We start from the raw sequence: 20,538 nt of genomic DNA, 5'->3' as shown, positions 1-20,538 counted from the left end.
CCTGGTGGTGCAGTGCTTCTTCAATAATTATCCGGAGTTAGCACCCCTGCTCCATAAGGTGCGAAGACTGTGCTCGCACATCCGTCGGTCACCCGTACACTCCAGTCGTATGCAGAAGCTGCAGCGATTGCTCCACCTTCCCAAGCACCGCCTAATTATCGACGTTGCAACAAGGTGGAACTCCACCCTGCACATGGTTCAGAGGCTGTGCCAACAGAGGCAGGCTGTAATTCATTTGTGGGAGGATACACGGGCAGGCATTTTGCAGGCAGACATGGAGTTGTCTGGTGTGAAGTGGTCGAAGCTGAAAGACCTCTGTAAAGTCCTTCAGTGTTTTGAGGAATACACACGGCTGGTAAGTGCAGACGATGCCATCATAAGCATGAGCATCCCACTTATGCGTCTGCTCATGCAAACTTTGACGCACATTAAGGAGCAGGCGTCTGCCGCCGAGGAGGAGGAGGGAAGCCTTGATGACAGTCAGCCATTGTCTGCTCAGGGAAGTCTCGTGGACAAGGTGGAGGAAGAAGAGGAAGGGGAGGAGGAGGAGGATGATGGGGATGATTATTTTGGGGAGGAGGATGCTCTCAGGGGGCAAGAAAAAATGTTGGCGTGGCAAGGTCAGGTACAGGGTTTGTGCGTGACTGGAGGGATGTGGATTTGCCAGAAAGTGCTCCTCCATCCAGCACTCGCAGTGCATCATTGACACCTGGAACATTGGCCCACATGTCTGATTATGCCTTGCAGAACCTAAAAAGGGACCCCCGCATTGCTAAAATGATGAATGATGACAACGACTGGTTGGCCAGCATCCTGGATCCACGCTATAAAGGCAAATTCCAAAACATCATGCCACAGGAGAACCTAGAGCTAATATTGGCTAACAAACAAGCAACTCTGGTATACCGTTTGTTTGAGGCATTCCCAGCACACAGCGGCGGTGACGTTTTTCCAACAAGCCGTAGGGGGCAACATGAAAGAGGTGTTCGTGGTGCACACAGCTGAAGTGGCGTTGGACACGGGGGTTTCTTGACCATGTTGTGGACTGATTTTTCAAGTACCCACGACTGGTAATACTGCATCGATCGAAAGTGACAGGAGACAGCAGTTGTCAACTATGGTAACAAACTACTTCTCCCATATCGATGTTCTCCCTCACCGGTCATTACCCTTTGACTATTGGGCCAGTAAACTTGACACCTGGCCTGAATTGGCACAATATGCCTTACAGGAGCTCGCTTGCCCTGCTGCTAGTGTGTTATCTGAACGAGTCTTCAGTGCTGCTGGATCAATCCTGACAGAAAAGAGGACCCGTCTGTCAACCCAAAATGTTGATGATCTAACCTTATTAAAATGAACCATGCATGGGTTTCAAAGGATTTTGTCCCACCCTCCCCTGCTGACACGTAGGTTGCCAGAAAAATGGCTTGCTTTTGTCCTCCTCTTCCGCGGACTTCTCCAATTACTCCATTTGCAGCTGCTGAATGTCCAACATCAACGTATGCCAATTTTTCCACCTCCCTAATTGGGCTGCCTCCCCCCACAGGGCCAGGGTCACCACCTGGCGCACGCACCCGTGCGAGTGCCGTTGCCCTGGACAGGTGGGTGGGCACACTGTTTAGCAACGGCACTGGTACAAGGTCCCTCATAGTACAATCAAGTGTCTCTGACATTGGGGGTGCACACCAGCCATCAGAAACACTGGCATACTATCAGGGGCCCTGTGCCGGTGCCGTCGCCAACGAGTGCCCCCCCCTGCTTGCTCAGGATCACAGCACTTGCAAAGTTGAAATACTTACCTCTCCCTGCTCCACCGTTGTGACGACTTCCGCATTTCCTGACAGTGACATTCTGATCAGAGAGCGCGATGACATCACGTCTGTACGCCCTCTGCCTAAACAGTCCAAGTGCAGTGAGATGGAAGATGGGGACGACGATGAGTCCAGACTAGTTCAGGGATTCCCTAGCGAGGAGACTTATTTAATTGTTTTCAATGTTGGGACAGCTATTTTTGGGGAGCACTCTACTCTGGAGAATGATATATGAGGCCCACCATACACTGGAGCATTCCAAAGGTGGACATCAGACACTGGAGCAGCATTTACAGGGCCCATTATACACTGGAGCATTAGAAATGGGGCCCATTATATATGGAGCATTATTTGGGCCCATAACACAGTGGAGCTTCATCCATGGGGACCAACATATACTGTAGCATTATGTGGAGCTCATCATATACTGTTTCAAACATTATATGGGACCAATGATTCTGTATGGAGAAATATATGGGCCTCATTACTCTGTATAGCGCACTATGCGGTGGCCATAATACTGTATGGAGTAATATACTGTCCGTTTTTGGAGCTATTGGAGAATTTAAAATGGATATCAGTCAAAAGATGTAAGAAGTGAAGTATTTTTCATTGTACTATACCGCTATTTCTCTGCCGTATCAGAGGATCATGAATTGTGACGTGTTAAAGGAGCCCATTGACACTCTTTGGCCTTGGGCCCACGAAAATCTGGAGCCAGCCCTAACCCCCCCACTACTTTAGCCAAATAACCCCCAGTTTTCAATGCCTAACTATTATTATAAAGTAAATTAAGGCTGACAAGCTTAAGTAATAAGAATTGATGTTTTTGGCATTAAAATGGGCACTGTAGGTGTGTTTCCTGTCCTCCACTCACTGCCGACTTTTCTTCCCCATTGACTTGCATTGGGTTTCGTGTTTCAGTCGGCCTTCGACTTTTCACGGTAATCGGCCAATTTCGTTCGACCCAACTTTTGCGAAAGTCGGGTTTCATGAAACCCGACTCGACCCGGAAAAAGGCAAAGTTGCTCATCTCTAATGAGGAATAAAATCTATGTGTAGATAAGTTTGTGACGCCACCTGTGGTACTCGGCAATAAAGGCGTTAGCCGACGCTGCTTGTACAGACCGCTGGGGCTTGTGGTGATGCAGCAGAGTTGGTTCAGCTCTCCACAGGCAGAGCTTAACCCCAGGGCAGTGTAGGTGAAAGATGGTGGATAACTGTAGTGCAGGGCTGCATGTGTGATCAATAACTGCAGACACAAGAGTTACTGTTCCTTTTAGCTTTTACTGAAGGCTTGGGGTGCAGACTGAAGCACTTGTACAGATGGAAATGGAGATCCAGCAGCCTGAAAGCAGAGCAGGGTCCCTCGAACCAAGTGTTGTTGGAGGCCTCCTTTCTGAGCTAGTGTCTGAGGTCCCTGCAGTTTGTAGCTATACTAAGTCCTCTGTTCTCTACAGTCTTTAGTACTTGCCCTTGTGGCAGGCAGCTCGAGCCTCTTCATCTCATATGCTGCTGTGCCTCTGGGGTTTTGGTGAGGCCAGGAGGTCTGCAGTCTCCTGCTTTCTGGATTTGGCTACTGAGACTGTCGTTCCCAGACAGCCATGGACTTCAGTGTCCAGTATCCAGCGCACTGACCTGAGGTGAGCTTCTTTACAGCTCCACTTCCCCAGGCTTTTCTTAGCTCTTTCTCCTTCCCTCTCTCTACTTTAGTCTGGGGAGCAGCTCCGTCATGCTTCCTTCTCCTTCTCACTCCCAGATTAACTCCTCCCCCTGCCCAGAACTTGCTGGAAGCTCCCCTAAAACAGGGTAGTGATTGCCTGATCAGGGAACTCTTCTCTGCTTCCAGGCATGTCATCATCCCCCCCGGGAGGGAGGCAATGCCACTGTGGCAACTGGACTCCTGGGGTACCACAAATTCTCTATTGATGGAATAGCCTATGGTTAACGGATAGGTTGCAATATAATTGAAAGGGAATTATGGGCGTTGGATGAGTACAGGGTCTCTTCCACATCAATCTGATACTATCTACTGCTGACCAGACATTAGCAAATTTATTCAAAGTAAAATTATTTTCATCTCATTTGTAAGATTTTCATGAACCCAGGGAAATCATACAATATGCAATTCATTTTGTGCAAACTGCCTCCACCATAATGTCTTGTAGCTATCACATCACAAGACATAGTACAGCCAATGATAGCCTGTAAAAAAACCAGAGGCAGGAAAAGTAAAAAAGCAGCGTTGCAATGAATCTGGATAGTGAGAGAACGTCACAGCTCATAACTTAGGCATAGAGATAGTGGGAAAGAGTTATAAATCACTGCAAAAACTGTACAGATACATTGTGTGCACAATTATTAGGAGGCTTGTGTTTATGATGATTAATTTTATTATTGAACTACTATTGTGCTGTCAGTCAATCTAAAAGGTTAATAAACCTGAATATTTCAAGTGAACCTCACAGCTGATACATTCTGTCCATGGATTGGGCAGCATGTATCAGTCATTCACTGTAAGATATAAGACAAGTATGTTCGACTCAATTAAGAACAGCGCTCCTTCCAGGTGTAGTAATATAAAAAGGACTTTATTCCACCATAGTGTAAACGACGTTTCGACCACCAATGGGTCTTTATCAAGTACTCATTTACACTATGGCGGAATAAAGTCCTTCTTTTATTACTACACCTGGAAGGAGTGCTGTTCTTCTCTCTTTTGATTGTCTGGACCATCCAAGAGGGTTCATTGGACTTGGAACGGGCACCCCAATTCAGTGAGTGCTGTCAGCCTTTCTTTAGTATTGAAGTATGTTTGACTCAACTGGGAAGCTAGAAGCTGCTGGGGACCGAGTCTTGCTGGAAACTCGTCTGCCAGGATGGTCCTCATTGGCTTCTCCCTGTCTGCTTGCCTATATTGACAGGTTTTAAATCTACATGTGCATATAGGCAGAAACCTGTCAATCAAGGCAGCAGGCGGTTTACAGCAAGATTCAGTCCCCAGCAGCTTCTAAAGTATGTTTTTCTCTGAAATGTAGCAGTGTTTCAGAGTCAAGCACACGTGGTGGAGATCATACAGCTAGTACCTGATACATGCTGTCCACAGATTGGGCAACAGGTATCAGCTGTCAGGCTCACTTTAAAACTGCACCAGAAAAACCCGAACAAATCCTGAATGTACATTTTCCGTCTCAATTGTTTAATTTTAATTTGTTAAAGTGAGTATAATAACCAACAAAAAGACGTTTGCTGGTTCTGAGATCACGCCCCGATATATTAGCAATTTCAGTTCTGCATCTCTATGTAAGACGTGTCATAATTTTTGTTTTTTCATGATCAGTTAAATCTTTTTTTTTTTTGCTTATTTTGCCTAAGGAAAACAAGCTGCCTACTAATTCTGCACACCTTGATAAAGGGCGTTTTATCCTTAGGTCTCACTCTTCTTGATTCCACAAAACATAGATCACCTGATCTGCTTCATCCAATAAGCTTCAAGTTTATACAGCTTGGCATTAGAGAACCTGTATAAAATAATGATGGTCAAAATACTCACTTGCGTAATAATTGTGCACACAGCATATGACGGAGATCAGAGTGCGAGGAAAGGAAATATTACAGATAGAACTGATAGAAAGAGAGAGAGGTTGGAGAATCAGAGTCAAACATTTAGAGGGGTTGGAGTATTTTTGATTTGCTTCAAAAGAAATATTCTGGAAAAAATGTGTAGTTGGTGAATTGCAAATTTTAAAAAATGTGTTCATCTTTAGGGCATAGAAATTGGAATGAGATCGAAATGTATTACACGGACTGGCTGGCGGCTCTCCCGAACCGAACGTGACAGCTCCATGTACGGTGTTTCTATGCAGCCGGCGCACTCAGGTAGGCAGAGCTGCCGGCCAGTCCGTGCACTCTAATCATTTTCCGATTTATACGGCTGCCTGACTGCGCCCTTACACATGACAGTATTCTCCCCAACATTGTTTTTCAGCAGCAGAATGAGGGGAACGGTTAGCGATATATAATATTTATTGATAATATTTATTAAGAATGTATGACTTCCCTCCTCATATTTCTGCAAGATCAGATCGGTCTGTTTCTTTGATGAAGTGCACAGCGCAGAAGATACAACTTCAACTTTTTTTGGCTTCAAAAACTGCACCAGAAAAACCCAAACAAATCCTGAAATGTGTAAAAGCACCTTTCAGCGTCACCAGATTTTGTAATGAAACTTTTCAAGGCTTATAATTAGCAATGTAATTAATTGCAGACAGAGCAGAGATGAGCAATAAGGATCAGGAAATGTTTGAATATTTGCGAGGGGGAGGGGGGTCGGTAAGCAAGAAAAAATGGGGAATTTTAAAGTTTACACCACTTTTCCCTAGGAGGAGGAGGCATTACAGGAATCCAGCCCACTATCCTACCTCTGCTGAGGGCTGGTCTATAAAATCCAGTAGTGAAAGTAAAGCATTTGGATAAATAGAAGGTGCCGGTCAGCAGAGATCAGAGCAGAGTCTCACGGAGTGGATATATCAGTATCACAGCTGTGAACATCTGTCCTCGCTGCAGAGATGACATCAACCACCCTCATTGTATTCCTGGCCGTCTTCTCCATCTATGCCATTTGCCAAGGTAAAACTGCATCTACAGATATTATTATTACCGTTAATTTCTTTTTCTTGCTTATAGTTGTTTTTTTTTTATTATTATTTTTACTTTATACTTTTCAGTCTGTTTAGTTATTTTGACTTCTTTTCCAGATTGTAGAGTACATCTAATGCAGGGATATAATGTTACTTCCTAATACAGAATAGCTGCCAATACTAATATGTAATTGTTTAAATAATGAGCCATCCATCCAGCCAAAAAGACATGTCAGGAAGCCAAACTCTGCATCTGCGCCGGCCGCTGCCTGATGTGAGTGAACTAAAATAGGGAAATGGATCATTCCTCATTGCGTGTAAATAATTGAGTTTCAGTAGCAATGCGAAACTTCTAGTTTGACATTTTCAAAATACTTCTTAATTTTTGCTGCTCGGTGGTTAAGCGCCCCCATCTCAGGGTTCAGGAAATGAGATGTCCAATTATTGAGCTTTGTGTTGCTATTTGGCACGTCACTCTGACTTTCTATCTTCGGGTGATATTGTTTGTATACATTGTATCACAAGGATGAATAAGAAACCAGAAGCTGCGGTGTCGCTCTCGGTTGCTTGATTAAACAAATGAGGTTTCTACGAGAGTCAAATTTCACTGGCGTGCCACTAATAAATGGTTTTAACACTACGGCTCCATTCACAAGTTGTGGCTGCGGTGCGTGATTTTTTAAAACTGCAGCAAAAATATAGCTATTTTACAGCGATTGCTTAAAAAAAAAACAAATGCACTATGATCGCAATGTGTGAATACAGCCCAAGAAGAAATAAACATTTATATAAAATGATCAGCATATCTTTTATCTGGCCCAGCTTTCTAATGACAGATCTTCACACAGTTGCATTATGTTACTTATCCTATACTGATCCCGAATATTTAATACCTTTATTATAATCGAGAGCTGCATTCATAATTCTGCTTTTTGAAAACAAGACATGACCATGAAAGCTTAGCTGAGGTTTTAGAGTGTGGAGAAAGGGGACTTTCATTTTTCTATAGAACAAGATGAGTGCTTGGTTCTAAAGGTAACACTTCCCAGATTGCGTATCACCAGATCAAACGCTGTCCAAAAACAGGAACTGTTGGGAGATTTCAGCACAGTTGCAGAATTGTAAATGCAGCTCTGGAGGGCAATGTCAACCTATGCAGGAAATTATAGTATCACAAAATCCAGAGAGCTTTCTAATCCGCTGGTCTAGACAATATAATGATGTTATCATTAATATACATCTGGAAACATTTTCTTACATCTGTGCTGAATATGTCACAATCCAGCCAACTGCAATGATTAATGATTATTTATTAGACTTGGTTATATGGCACCATCATATTCCATAGCGCTTTGCAGTCATCATCTCTGTCCCCATTGGGGCTCGCAATCTAGATTCCCTATCACTAAGTCTTAGGAGTATGGGAGGAAATTTGGGAACCCGGAGGAAACCCAAGCAAACATGGAGAGATCATACAAACTCCTTGTAGATGTCGTCCTTGGTGGGAGCAGGACCAAAACACTACAATACAACAGTGCTAACCACTGAGCCACCAATCTGACCCATTAATACCTATTTATACGTTGTAATAAACATGCAAACATTCTCCTTTTTGCAGTATCTTCTGCTAATTTAATGTCATTTGACTGCTGCCTGAAGACCAATGACAAAGAGATACCCCAACAAAATGTGAAGTCCTACCGCCACCAGACCACCACAGAGGGCTGCAATATTGAAGCGATTGTGTAAGTGTCCATCTCCAAATCAATCCTATTAGCTATGTATTTCTGTGCTTTCTCTACCCGTCCTGTAAGTATTGTTCTAGTTTGTGTGACACAAGTGCTATCTCGCTTTTTAGAATAGAATAACTCAGTCATTTTGATTGCAGAAATCGCTGTGGGCCGGCAGTAGCCCAAGTGATCCTCGGCTAGCCCAGTAGCCTAAGGCCGGGTTCCCACTGTGCTATGGTAGTCTGTTTAATGGACTGCGTTACACTGTGGTATAACGCGGTGTAACGCAGTCCGTTAACGCTGCCATAGCCTCCCATTAACTAGTACATCGCGACGTATGCCGTCAAGCGGCACACGTTCGCGATGTGCCATTAAGCACTGACGGAGCATCGGACGCGGGCTGCAGCATCTGAGGCTTCGTCACAGCTAGCACTGATAATTCATCAGTGCTAGCGGTATAGCATAACACATATTGCGTTATGCTATAGCGTTAATGCAGCCCGTCAACGCTATGCGTTGATAGGGCTGGTTAACACTATGTGAACCTAGCCTTACACATCCCACAATATCTTGCCCTGAAAATGTGGCTTGGTCATATCCTTCAGAAGACTTAATTATGTACAGGCTCGGACTGGCCCATAGGAGAACAGGAGAATTCTCTGGTGGGCCCCACTGCAGGAATGTACTCTTCACTCCTACTATATGAGAAGTAGTTGACACAATGCATTTGTTTCGCTATGTTCAGACAAAGGCATCATCTCAACATTCATTTAACAAACTACCCCATTTATTATAAAGAAACAGGTAAATTTGTGAATGAGGGTAATGGTGATAATTGCATGTAGCTGAACAGTGGGCCAACAGAGTCAATGTTACTGGTGGGCCTTGGCACCCCAGTCCGGTAGTGATCATGTAGAAACAATTTCAAGGCACAGGACAGGCACCGACTGCGTTCTGCGCAGCTGCATGCATGTCATAAGCCACATGCACACATTCAGTATTTGGTAAGGTTTTTTTACCACAGTATTTGTAAGCCAAAACCAAGAGTGGGTGAAAGATACAAAAGTGATGCAAATGTTTCTATGGCCGGGGTCACACTAACCGACGCAAAATACGGTCCGTAGTTTACAGGCGTAATACGGATGAATTACCCCTAAATAGTGCTCCGTATGTCATCCGTAAGCAAGGTGTGTTCGCGTATTTTGCGCATGTAAGCATCCGTATGTAATCCGTATGCCATCCGCATGGACTCCGTATGGCGAGATTTTCTCGCCGCCTTGCAAAATGGACATATAATGGAGCCCTATGACAGGGTTTCTAACAGAAACGAAATAATAGATATAGACACATAGAATGTATATATATATATATATATATATATATGTATATATACACATACATGTCATTGTGACAAATATATATATATATATATATATATATATATAATTTATATTTCACAGAGTTCTTCATAGCAGAATAGCCACTAATTAAATTGCCGGCTTCTATGAAATCATTCCCCAACCCAACATGAAATGACACATGGTGTACATTCAGTAAAGCATTTCATTTGATGTTTTTTTATATGTCCCTGACTAATAATTAGATGAGGGTTTGTGTGCAAAATTTGGGAGTTGTAGTTGTTATTTTAAGGGGTTAATTCGTTGTTAAAAAATTTGTGGGCTTCCCATTGCCCTATAGTGGTGGCGAGTGGGTTAATCTAACAAAGGGTTAATGTCACCGTACAATCGAATGGTGACATTAACCCTTTGTTAGATTAACCCACTCGCCACCACTATAGGGCAATGGGAAGCCCACGCATTTTTTAACAATGAATTAACCCCTTAAAATAACAGCTACAACTCCCAAATTTTGCACACAAACCCTCATCTAATTATTAGTCAGGGACATATAAAAAAAACATCAAATTAAATGCTTTACTGAATGTAAAACATGTGTAATTTCATGTCGGGTGGGGGAATGATTTCATAGAAGCCGGCAATTTAATTAGCGGCTATTCTGCTATGAAGAAATCTGTGAAATATAAATATATATATATATGCTTGTCACAATGACATGTATGTATGTGTATATATATATATATATGTGTGTATTCTATGTGTATATATCTATTCTTTCGTTTCTTTATTAAACCTGTCAGTGTGAGTTTACTGTATCGCGCACTGAATTGCCGGCTTTTGTAAAAGACACCGGGTGCATATTTCTCGCAAGTCACATGTGTGGTCCGTGTGTAATCTGTATTTTTAGCGCACCCATAGACTTGCATTGGCGTATTACGGGCGTAGTACGCTGACAATCGCAGCATGCTGCGATTGGCACGGACTGTAGAATATGCCCGAGAAATATACGGCTGTTGGGAGCTGCCCCATAGAGAATCATTGGTCCGTGTGTAATGCGTGCTTTTAGCGCCTCTCACTCGTCCATATTCCTCGCCAGTGTGACCCCGGCCTATTATGCTTTTCCTCTGACCGTTCCACTCCTGGTTTTGGCTTACAAATACTGGGGTAAAAACTCACCAAATACTCAATGTATGCACATGGCCATATTCAATGTACAATTCAGCTTCAGGAATCCTAGCAAAAAAAGAAACCCATGCAGCAAAACTAATCTACTGTTAGATTTTTTAATGGCATTTAAATGATTTTTTATGTAAACACATTAAAAAATATTCTAATAGGAAACAAACGCAATGCAGGCAATTGTGGGAAGGAGATCAGTTTGGGAATTGTGCAGTGAAACTAAATCAATGATCTCTTTTTACACAGATTCATCACCCGCAGGAACAAGCACCTGTGCGCCCCACTCGGCTTAAAATGGGTAAAAGATTTAATGGCAAGAGTAGACAAGAAGAAGACACATGAGGTAGGCTGTTACAATGTAGTTGTGCACTTACCAAATTATTCTCTACCTCTAGCTTTTCTTCTTTCTTTGAAATTTTGCTACAGTTTTTATTTTATTTTTTTTTTACATTTTGGCAAAAATGACAAGAAAATATGTTCCTTTATTGTTTTCACATAGCGACCCTAAAAAAGCAGCAAAGGTCTAAAAAAAAAAAAAAATCAATACAAAAATGCCACATACATATATAGTCCTCATTTATGCAAACTAGAATAGCTGTGGGGCAGGTGAGAACTACACTAAATTAAAAGGATTGTCTACTTTATTTTAACAAATGTGTTGGGGACATTATTTTGGCAAAGCAGACAATATCACGATGTGCAGGCTGCGCTCAGGGAAAAGATGAGATCCGGAGAGTATAAGCAAGTCTTTTGCTTACACTAATGCATTTTGATACCAGACTAGTGCCTTTCTCATGGTAAAAAAACAACTAACTTGGGGAATATACATTCTAGCACTTACTAATATACAGTCATATGTAAAAGTTTGGGCACCCCTATTAATGTTAACCTTTTTTCTTTATAACAATTTTGTTTTTTGCAACAGCTATTTCAGTTTCATATATCTAATAACTGATGGACTCAGTTATATTTCTGGATTCAAATGAGGTTTATTGTACTAACAGAAAATATGCAATCTGCATTTAAACAAAATTTGACTGGTGCAAAAGTATGGGCACCCTTATCATTTTCTTGATTTGAACACTCCTAACTACTTTTTACTGACTTCCTGAAGCACTAAATTGGTTTTGTAACCTCATTGAGCTTTGAACTTCATAGCCAGGTGTATCAAATCATGAGAAAATGTATTTAAGGTGGCCACTTGCAAGTAGTTCTCCTATTTGATTCTCCTATGAAGAGTGGCATCATGGGCTCCTCAAAACAACTCTCAAATGATCTGAAAACAAAGATTATTCAACATAGCTTTTCAGGGGAAGGATACAAAAAGTTGTCTCAGAGATTTAACCAGTCAGTTTCCACTGTGAGGAACATAGTAAGGAAATGGAAGAACACAGGTACAGTTCTTGTTAAGCCCAGAAGTGGCAGGCCAAGAAAAATATCAGAAAGGCAGAGAAGAAGAATGGTGAGAACAGTCAAGGACAATCCACAGACCACCTCCAAAGACCTGCAGCATCATCTTGCTGCAGATGGTGTCACTGTGCATCGGTCAACAATACAGCGCATGCATACCGCCTTTTTGTATGACCAAACAACTCAATCTTTGTTTCATCAGTCCACAGGACCTTCTTCCAAAATGTAACTGGCTTGTCCAAATGTGCTTTTGCATACCTCAGGCGACTCTGTTTGTGGCGTGCTTGCAGAAACGGCTTCTTTCGCATCACTCTCCCATACAGCTTCTCCTTGGGCAAAGTGCGCTGTATTGTTGACCGATGCACAGTGACACCATCTGCAGCAAGATGATGCTGCAGGTCTTTGGAGGTGGTCTGTGGATTGTCCTTGACTGTTCTCACCATTCTTCTTCTCTGCCTTTCTGATATTTTTCTTGGCCTGCCACTTCTGGGCTTAACAAGAACTGTACCTGTGTTCTTCCATTCCTTACTATGTTCCTCACAGTGGAAACTGACTGGTTAAATCTCTGAGACAACTTTTTGTATCCTTCCCCTAAAAAGCTATGTTGAATAATCTTTGTTTTCAGATCATTTGAGAGTTGTTTTGAGGAGCCCATGATGCCACTCTTCATAGGAGAATCAAATAGGAGAACTACTTGCAAGTGGCCACTTTAAATACCTTTTCTCATGATTTGAAACACCTGGCTATGAAGTCAAAGCTCAATGAGGTTACAAAACCAATTTAGTGCTTCAGGAAGTCAGTAAAAAGTAGTTAGGAGTGTTCAAATCAAGAAAATGATAAGGGTGCCCATACTTTTGCAGCGGTCAAATTTTGTTTAAATGCAGATTGCACATTTTCTGTTAGTACAATAAACCTCATTTGAATCCAGAAATATAACTGAGCCCATCAGTTATTAGATATATGAAACTGAAATACCTGTTGCAAAAACCAAAATTGTTATAAAGAAAAAAGGTTAACATTAATAGGGGTGCCCAAACTTTTACATATGACTGTATAAGTTCCCACAGTCCTCGCAGACGGTACAGCTTCCCTGTCTGCTGATGGATGATCATGTGACCAGACAGGGGCGGATTAAGAGTAAGAAGCCAGAGCCACTGGCAGTTTAAAAGGTGTGAGGCCCCCAGGTATCTGATGTATCACGTGACATGTCACATGATCCCGTTTGATAGATCATTTGATAAGTCATGTGACCAACACAGAGATGTTCTGGTGCACAACTATAGATGGAAAATGACAGAAGTAGTTTGTGAGCCTGCACATAGCTCTCTATATACAGTATGAGCTCCCACATAACCACTAATATACAGTATGAACCCCCGTATAACCACTAATATACTGTATGTACCCCCACATGGCCTCCTATAAACAGTATGAGTCATCACATAGCCTCCTATATACATTGTGCTCAAACATAGCCTTTTATATACAGTATAAGCCCACATATAACTTCCTATACACATTATGACCTTGCACATAGCTTCCTTTATGCAATATGAGCCCCTACATACCCCCTTATATACAGTATGAGCCCACACATAGCTATGAGCTGTCATATGGCCTCCTATATCCAGTATGAGCCAGCATATAGCCTACTATATACATTATGAGCCTCCTATATAAGGTATGAGCCTGCACATAGCTCCCTGTATAAAATATGAGCCCCACATAGGCTCCTATATACAGTACGAGTCATCACATAGCCCATATACTGTATATAGGCACACATCCCCATACACAAATTAATTTAAAAAAAACAACACATACTCACCTAGCTCCCGTTCCTCTGGCGCTCTGCTCCTGTCCATGTAGCCCTACTTGTACTTCTGGCCAGCACGTACAAGCTGGCGGATGCCGGCTGATGACTTAATTGCCCAGACTCGTCACATAAGAGGCGACGGGAGCTCTCCTGGAGCTGTGTTGCTATTCTGTATTGTTGGCAGCAAAGCTCCAGGAAGTTCCCTGCTGGGATATGTGCGCCGCCGGTAGTGCCGTACAAAACATTATGATGAGTGCAATCTGGCCATGCGCCCCCATCGGAGCCTCGGGCAGTAACCCAGATTGACCTCAGTATAATCCGTCTATGTGACCTAACCCACTTACTGTATTTGCCTCCTTCAGTTGAAAATCACTGAACATGGGAAAGATGTTTTTCCATTGGAGGAGACAAGTCTGTCTGTTAAGATTGAGTCACCGTAGGAGGCAAAAACAAAATGCTAGCTAAGTCCAGAAAACCAGAGAAGTTGGCAGCTATCGGATTGCAGACCCCTGAACCTATCAACACAACTAGCAGTAGCCGTGAGGGGTTCCTACGATGCCCTAGACCCCTCGATCACAGCCGGAGAATTAAATAGGCCTAAAGAAAGAAAGGGGAAATCTAAACTGCCCCAGAGCAGACCCCAAAGCAATAGGCAGCCCCCAACATATAATGACGGTGAAGCAAGATGAAAATACTAACACAGACAGAAAGATAGACTGAGCAAAGACGGGGCCCAAGCTAACTAGATAGAAAAGGACAGGAAGGCTGCTGTCTGCAATCCATGAAAAACCCTATGAAAATAAGAGCCAACAGACTGACAGTGAAAAAGACCCTGAAGACGCTAGGCTTCAAAAAGCTATGTCAGTACTCAGGAATATTCTGAAGACAGAGCTACAGGCAAAAGGAGATTCAGCTCACCCCAGCAGGGAATGGCAGAATACAGAAAAGCAAGGAAAAACAAAAAACAAAACAAAAATGCTAACAGGCAAAACAGAAAACTTAGCTTTAGAGGAGCAGGAATCAGACTGGTGTCCTAGAAGTCCACAGAGAAATCACCCGCAGGGCAGAAGGGCGTCGGCAGCCTTATATCCAGTCCGTGACTCCACTCAGCCAGTCATCCTCATTAGGCTCAGGTGCCTGATAATCAGGCTCATTACCTTCCTTTACCAGAATAGGGAGTTCACCAGACCTCAGTGACGAAGGGGAAAAAGAACTCACAACATCTGTCCATCAGCGGCCATAGTCTAGTAGGAAGGCAATATTAAGGAGAACCTGTAATGCATATATATTGATAAAGTTCATCAAATCAAATCCTCAACACATTTGTTAAAATAAAGATAAAATAACCATCCTCTTCAAAGTACTAAAAATGTAAAATCTGCCAAGAGACAAAGGGTCAGTCACCACCCGGAATAGAGAAGAGTGAATTTATTTGCATTGAATTTAATTCTCCTCAAATTTTACAAAAAAATCATATGGTACAGAACATTTTTGGAGATTTTTTGCAACTCGCTCAGCCTGAGTTCAGCACAGCTGGCCACCATTTTTCTGAACATTTGCAGGTCACACAAACGTTTAAAAGAAAACAAAATTAATAATACTCACGGCTGAAAAATCCTGCCACCCCGACAACCCGCCGTCTGGTCCTCTCACCTCTTTTTTGCCTCTTCCAGTGTAACACGTATCCTCTTTCGCCTCCTCTCTGCAGTCTGTGGATTCTGGCTTGACTTGACAATGAGGATCTAGGCTCCCTATTATTTCAAGAAACTTCTGAAATGTCTCTGAAACATGTCAGACGTTTCAGCAATCAGTGAGGGGCTCATAATCTGGACCCTTACAGTTCAAAAGCAAGGGGCCGTAGTGCTCTGCAGTGTTATGCCCCTTTCTGTTCTGCTGCACTTGACTGACGTCATTTACAGATTCATAGAAAGACAGCTGTACCCAGATGCTCTCTGAAGAGTCACAATGTTCTGCAGACAGCTTTTACCCCTTTGACTTAGAATCAGTGAGGGTCTCAACACCTGGACCTCCACCAAATAAAACTTCTGACATGTTACTATAACCTGTCAAACATTTCTTAAAGGGAATCTGTCACAAGGTTTTTACTAAATTATCTGGGAGTAGTATGATGAAGGGGCTGACACCCATGTGTCACTTGCTAATTGGCATGCGGTCAATTTGATACAATCACGGTTTTCTCTGATGCAGATGTAGCTGAAAATGCCGAGCTGTGCATAACCCCGCCCACACCACTGACTGGTGCTTTCCCTCAGTGTACACAGAAAGCTGCCAATCAAAGATAAGGGCGTGGTTGGATCAGCAGTCACGAGTCACTTAGTCCTGTAGTGATAATCTCCTGCTGATAAAACACTGACTTTATTGAAACAGCAAAACACAGCCTAGAAAGTGATACATCGCTGCAATCAGGGTCTCTGCCCCTAGATCATACTGCACTTGGATTACATGGCAAAATCATGCTGATATATTCCATTTAAAATGATTGGTACCATTTAAATATCATATCTTCAGGATGATAAGGACCTCCATAGCTAAATTCTGGAGCCGATATTACATGCAATTAAAGGGTTAATCGGGATATGCTCACATATGTACTGGGAGACAAGCAGGGAACAGCGACATCGCATTTACAAATATCTGCCAGGTCACTAGCAAATTTAAACAGGATAACAAAATGGAGTTGCCCTTTAAGTAATTTCTTTATCTAACATTTAAGTGAAAAACATTACATTATAACATTTGAATTTAGCTCCATCTGACAATTTTGTATTGTGCTTTCTTTTCTTCAGAAAAAACGAGGTCGCTAAATATTGCTGGGCATTGGAAATGTTGGAGGTGCCAAAGGACGAATATGAGGAGGAAAGTGTGATGGGTCCTGTAAAAAAAAATAATAACCTGCTGTTATTCCATCCTTTACTGCCTGTAGCAATTGGTGCAATTGATTCTGGGAACCTTTACCTTTTTCTTGGCGTAATTACGGTACTAGAGGCTAAATACGAACTTTAGGATGTGCAATACTAAATAGTGTCATTGCGGATCCTGGACATTATTTTCTTGATTTTGTTTTATAAAATACTGAAGAGTAATTTCAAATTAATGTAACGTTTCCTGTACATGTGAAGAGGCAAAAATTGTGTGAAATCTGTAAATTAAGCTCTTGTTCATTATTACTGTAGCTTTAATGTCCTGGGGTCAAACCACTTTTTTTTAGGATTGAAAAGAGCTGTATCTCCTTGTCAAATATAAGTAACGTGACCTGGTAAAACATTTGCCTTTGCTTGATAAGGTGTTGTTGACTAAAAGCGGTTTCATGGAAAATTAGATTAAAAAACTGTCTGTTTTATTTGAGAAACAGCGCCACATGTGTGCACAGGTTGTATGTGGTATTGCAACTCAGCCCTATACACATTAATAGAGATCAGTTACAACTGAAGGCTGCTATTTTTCTTTCATGAGCCACATATGTCCATATTTTTCTAATCTTTTACATCACCATCTATCTGTACATAGTGAAGGCAGTAACATTACTGAGAATTCAGCCTATCCCTTCGCCAGAGAGGGGAGACATTGCTAAAAATGCAACCCATCCATTCACTTAGGCTGCATTCTCATCATTTATGTCACATACCCTATATATTCACTAGTGATCGGTGACATCACTAAAGGGCAGCAGTGACATCACAGACAATCCGACTTTACTTGGACTGTAGAGCAATGGCTTCTCTAGTCCTCCCCACCCAAGGACAAAGTCTAAGTCAAAATTAAAAATATTGATCAATTAGCCCATCTACCAATCATACAGTATATTACCATTAAAAGAAGCCCCCCAAAAGTCAATTATATTGTTAACCAGTTCAAGACAAAGCCATCCCCCACCTTCCTGACCAGGCACATTTTGGGTTTTCTTTTGTACATGCCCTTTTAACAGCTCTAAAACTCTCTCTCCATTGGCTATTCAAATAATGTTTGCTACTTTTATCGCAATATATGGGAGTTAATTTTTATGACTGTTTTTACATTACAATTTCCTTAGGAAAGAAAAATTGAAAATATGTGTCTAATTTTCATATTTTTTTCACAACCATAAAGGACCGCTAAAATTTTTTTTTAAATTGTGTTCTTCTTTCCATAGAAATTATCTTTTTTTTCAGTTTTGTTTTATCTAATTTTTTAATTTATTTCACACACTGTGTGCCCCATAAGGTTTTAAAGGACTTTTAAAGAAGAGGGGGAATTATACTATATTAGTACATTCTTTTTATTGTGGATTTCCCCTGTAACTGGGGCTGATAAATTAGTTACAGAGGAAATGCCACCTCCTGCCTACATAACAGAGCTGACTTTGAGTAAGAGCTGCTGGATTCTAGGAGACAAACTTTACACCAGACAATCACATAATTATTAGAACCAGAGAGCCAGCGATCAGGAAGGCAGAGATGGTAATAAACATCTCTGCCTTTTTCATGGGGAGTCTGGCAGTCTCTGTCAGCTGGCTCCATAGATGCATGTGGAAGCAGTCTACTTTACAAAGAAGTTTTAAAACATCAATACACAGTGCGGATCGTCTACAAGTTCAACTGATCGCTTTTGTAAAAACCTCCCAAGCTGAGCCTCACCAACAAGTTAAGGTTTCTCCCAGGTGAGACCCACATCACATTTTGAGAAGCACTGCCCTAGAGATTGGAATGTCACTCCACCCTTAAAGATTCAGTGCGTTTATTGGTTTATTTGCTTATAATATCAAGTAGCATTTTATCTATGTCCTAAATTGGACCAATTTTGAAATACTAAGTCACTTTATTTTTAATCTTTTTGGCTTTCGAAATTAATGTGAATTTTTTTTTTCCCATGTCGAAAATATCTGTATATTGTGAAAATCAATTATTGCCACAGGTAACAGCTCGTTTCATATTTTCAATATTTACTATATATAACATTTTCAATATTAATATATATTTGTATAGGAATTATATTTTCTTCAGATTAATTTTTCATTCTCATCTGGATTTCTTGGCCTCTTTGGTTTACAGAAGTGATTTGAAATGTACAGTATGTCTCAGGTCTTGACTGATTGGGTTTCATGACAGGAAATATGCCTGACACCTCAAAAGAAACTCATCTTCGCTCATTTTAAACATTTTGCTTTTACCGCAAAGAATCCTTTCCTACAATTACAATAAATACATCTTCGCCATGCCCTTAACTGATGGCCTTTAGTAAATATTATTTACTTCTGGTTGGTTCACAACACAATGACATCATTGATTGGATGTAATGATTCCCTTGGCCATATAATATATGATGGGTAATTATCATACATAAATACATTCCTCACTTCTGGTATACCAAAGTTGATTCAACCCTTGTTAGACAATATGCAGAGGCAATAGATGATGATAAACCAGGATAAATTCATTCGGTTCTGGTGTAATAGTGTTTCTTCTGTTTGGGTCACTAAGATTCTCCGAGACTCCATGTTGTGGTGCCCATCTCTTCACAATAATTCTTACAAACAGTGACCATTCCTTCGGGTTGGGTCATATAAAATTTTTTTTTTTTACAAAATTACCGCAAATTGTAGTCATCGCTGTTCTTTAGTATTGGCTCCAAAAGACAGCACCAATTATTGGTTAATTTCATATTCAGACCTAATAAAATATATCAGATCAGAAGTTGCCATCAACTATGTCTTATATCTTTTCTGTCAGTTCATTGGATGGTGATGTGAACCAAAAGAACAACCCTTTAAGAGGGCACAAAGGACAGAAATGCATTTCAGTCTTACAAGCTTAAGGCAGCTCATCCAAGTGTATCCAGACTGAGACCGTTCATTTGTTGTGTTTTGTTTTTTACAATGACGTTTAAGGTTTTGGGTCTTATATATTAAATTTGATTTCAAATAAATGAAACTAAAATATTAAATTTTGTGTCTCAATTTTTTTTGGTCTGCTTGATGCTGGAAAAAAAATGTATTGAAAACTTTGTTTCAATAATTTACATTATTTTAGGATAATAATCTCATCAAGACAACTCCTTGTCTAAAATAGCTGTTTCTATGCTTAGCTGGGCTTTGTCCAGTCATACAGTATCCCAGATGGTGCTGGGGAAATGTACTAATATGAATAACTAACCATGTAATACATGGACTGGACCGGGTGCACTGATAGATGTTCGCCTGCTTGGTACTCATCCTATAACTCCCATATACCGTATTAGAGCAGGAAGACAGGGGTTATCATCAGGATGCAATTTTTCATTAAAAATCTTCTAAAGGACCAGAATAAATGAGTTATTTATACACTAGAGATGAAGAATTCTCCCAAAAATGTATTTTGCGATGAATAAATTCGCCACGAGTTTCAATATTGCAAAGCCTTAACAGCTTTACCACCTTAGACGTATAATTATGTCTAATGTGCCCTTCCCATTTGCTGTGGGCTCAGGCAATGCAACTGCAACTTTCCCAGCACATCAGCTGATTTCATCAGCTGACATGTGACCCTAACAGCCACAGGTGGAACCCTGATCCACCCACAGCTGATAACATGTTAAGTGCCACTGTCACTAATCCCGCCC

General features: G+C 41.4%; 1 protein-coding gene across 1 annotated transcript; it reads left to right on the top strand.

Annotated features, from left to right (window-relative positions):
- Window positions 1-6,272: 6,272 nt before the first annotated feature.
- On the top strand, window positions 6,273-19,884 carry LOC141056357 (monocyte chemotactic protein 1B-like). Its single transcript, XM_073553106.1, has 4 exons — window positions 6,273-6,440; window positions 8,070-8,196; window positions 10,965-11,061; window positions 16,752-19,884. Exons 1-4 carry the CDS (start codon window positions 6,380-6,382, stop codon window positions 16,767-16,769), a joined length of 303 nt encoding a protein of 100 aa, XP_073409207.1. The 5' UTR covers window positions 6,273-6,379; the 3' UTR covers window positions 16,770-19,884.
- The last annotated feature ends 654 nt before the right edge of the window (window positions 19,885-20,538 follow it).

This window comes from Dendrobates tinctorius, unplaced genomic scaffold, assembly GCF_039654945.1.
Source record: "Dendrobates tinctorius isolate UK_male_01 unplaced genomic scaffold, ASM3965494v1 ptg000197l, whole genome shotgun sequence".
Taxonomy (NCBI): Eukaryota; Metazoa; Chordata; class Amphibia; order Anura; family Dendrobatidae; genus Dendrobates; species Dendrobates tinctorius.
This window is presented reverse-complemented; position numbering and strand designations above follow the sequence as displayed.

Excerpts from the sequence above, each read along its gene's own strand:
- LOC141056357 (XM_073553106.1), top strand. The coding sequence starts at position 6,380 with ATGACATCAACCACCCTCATTGTATTCCTGGCCGTCTTCTCCATCTAT. Across the intron at positions 6,441-8,069 it reads CATCTATGCCATTTGCCAAG|TATCTTCTGCTAATTTAATG; the intron begins GTAAAACTGCAT and ends TCCTTTTTGCAG. Across the intron at positions 8,197-10,964 it reads TGCAATATTGAAGCGATTGT|ATTCATCACCCGCAGGAACA; the intron begins GTAAGTGTCCAT and ends CTTTTTACACAG.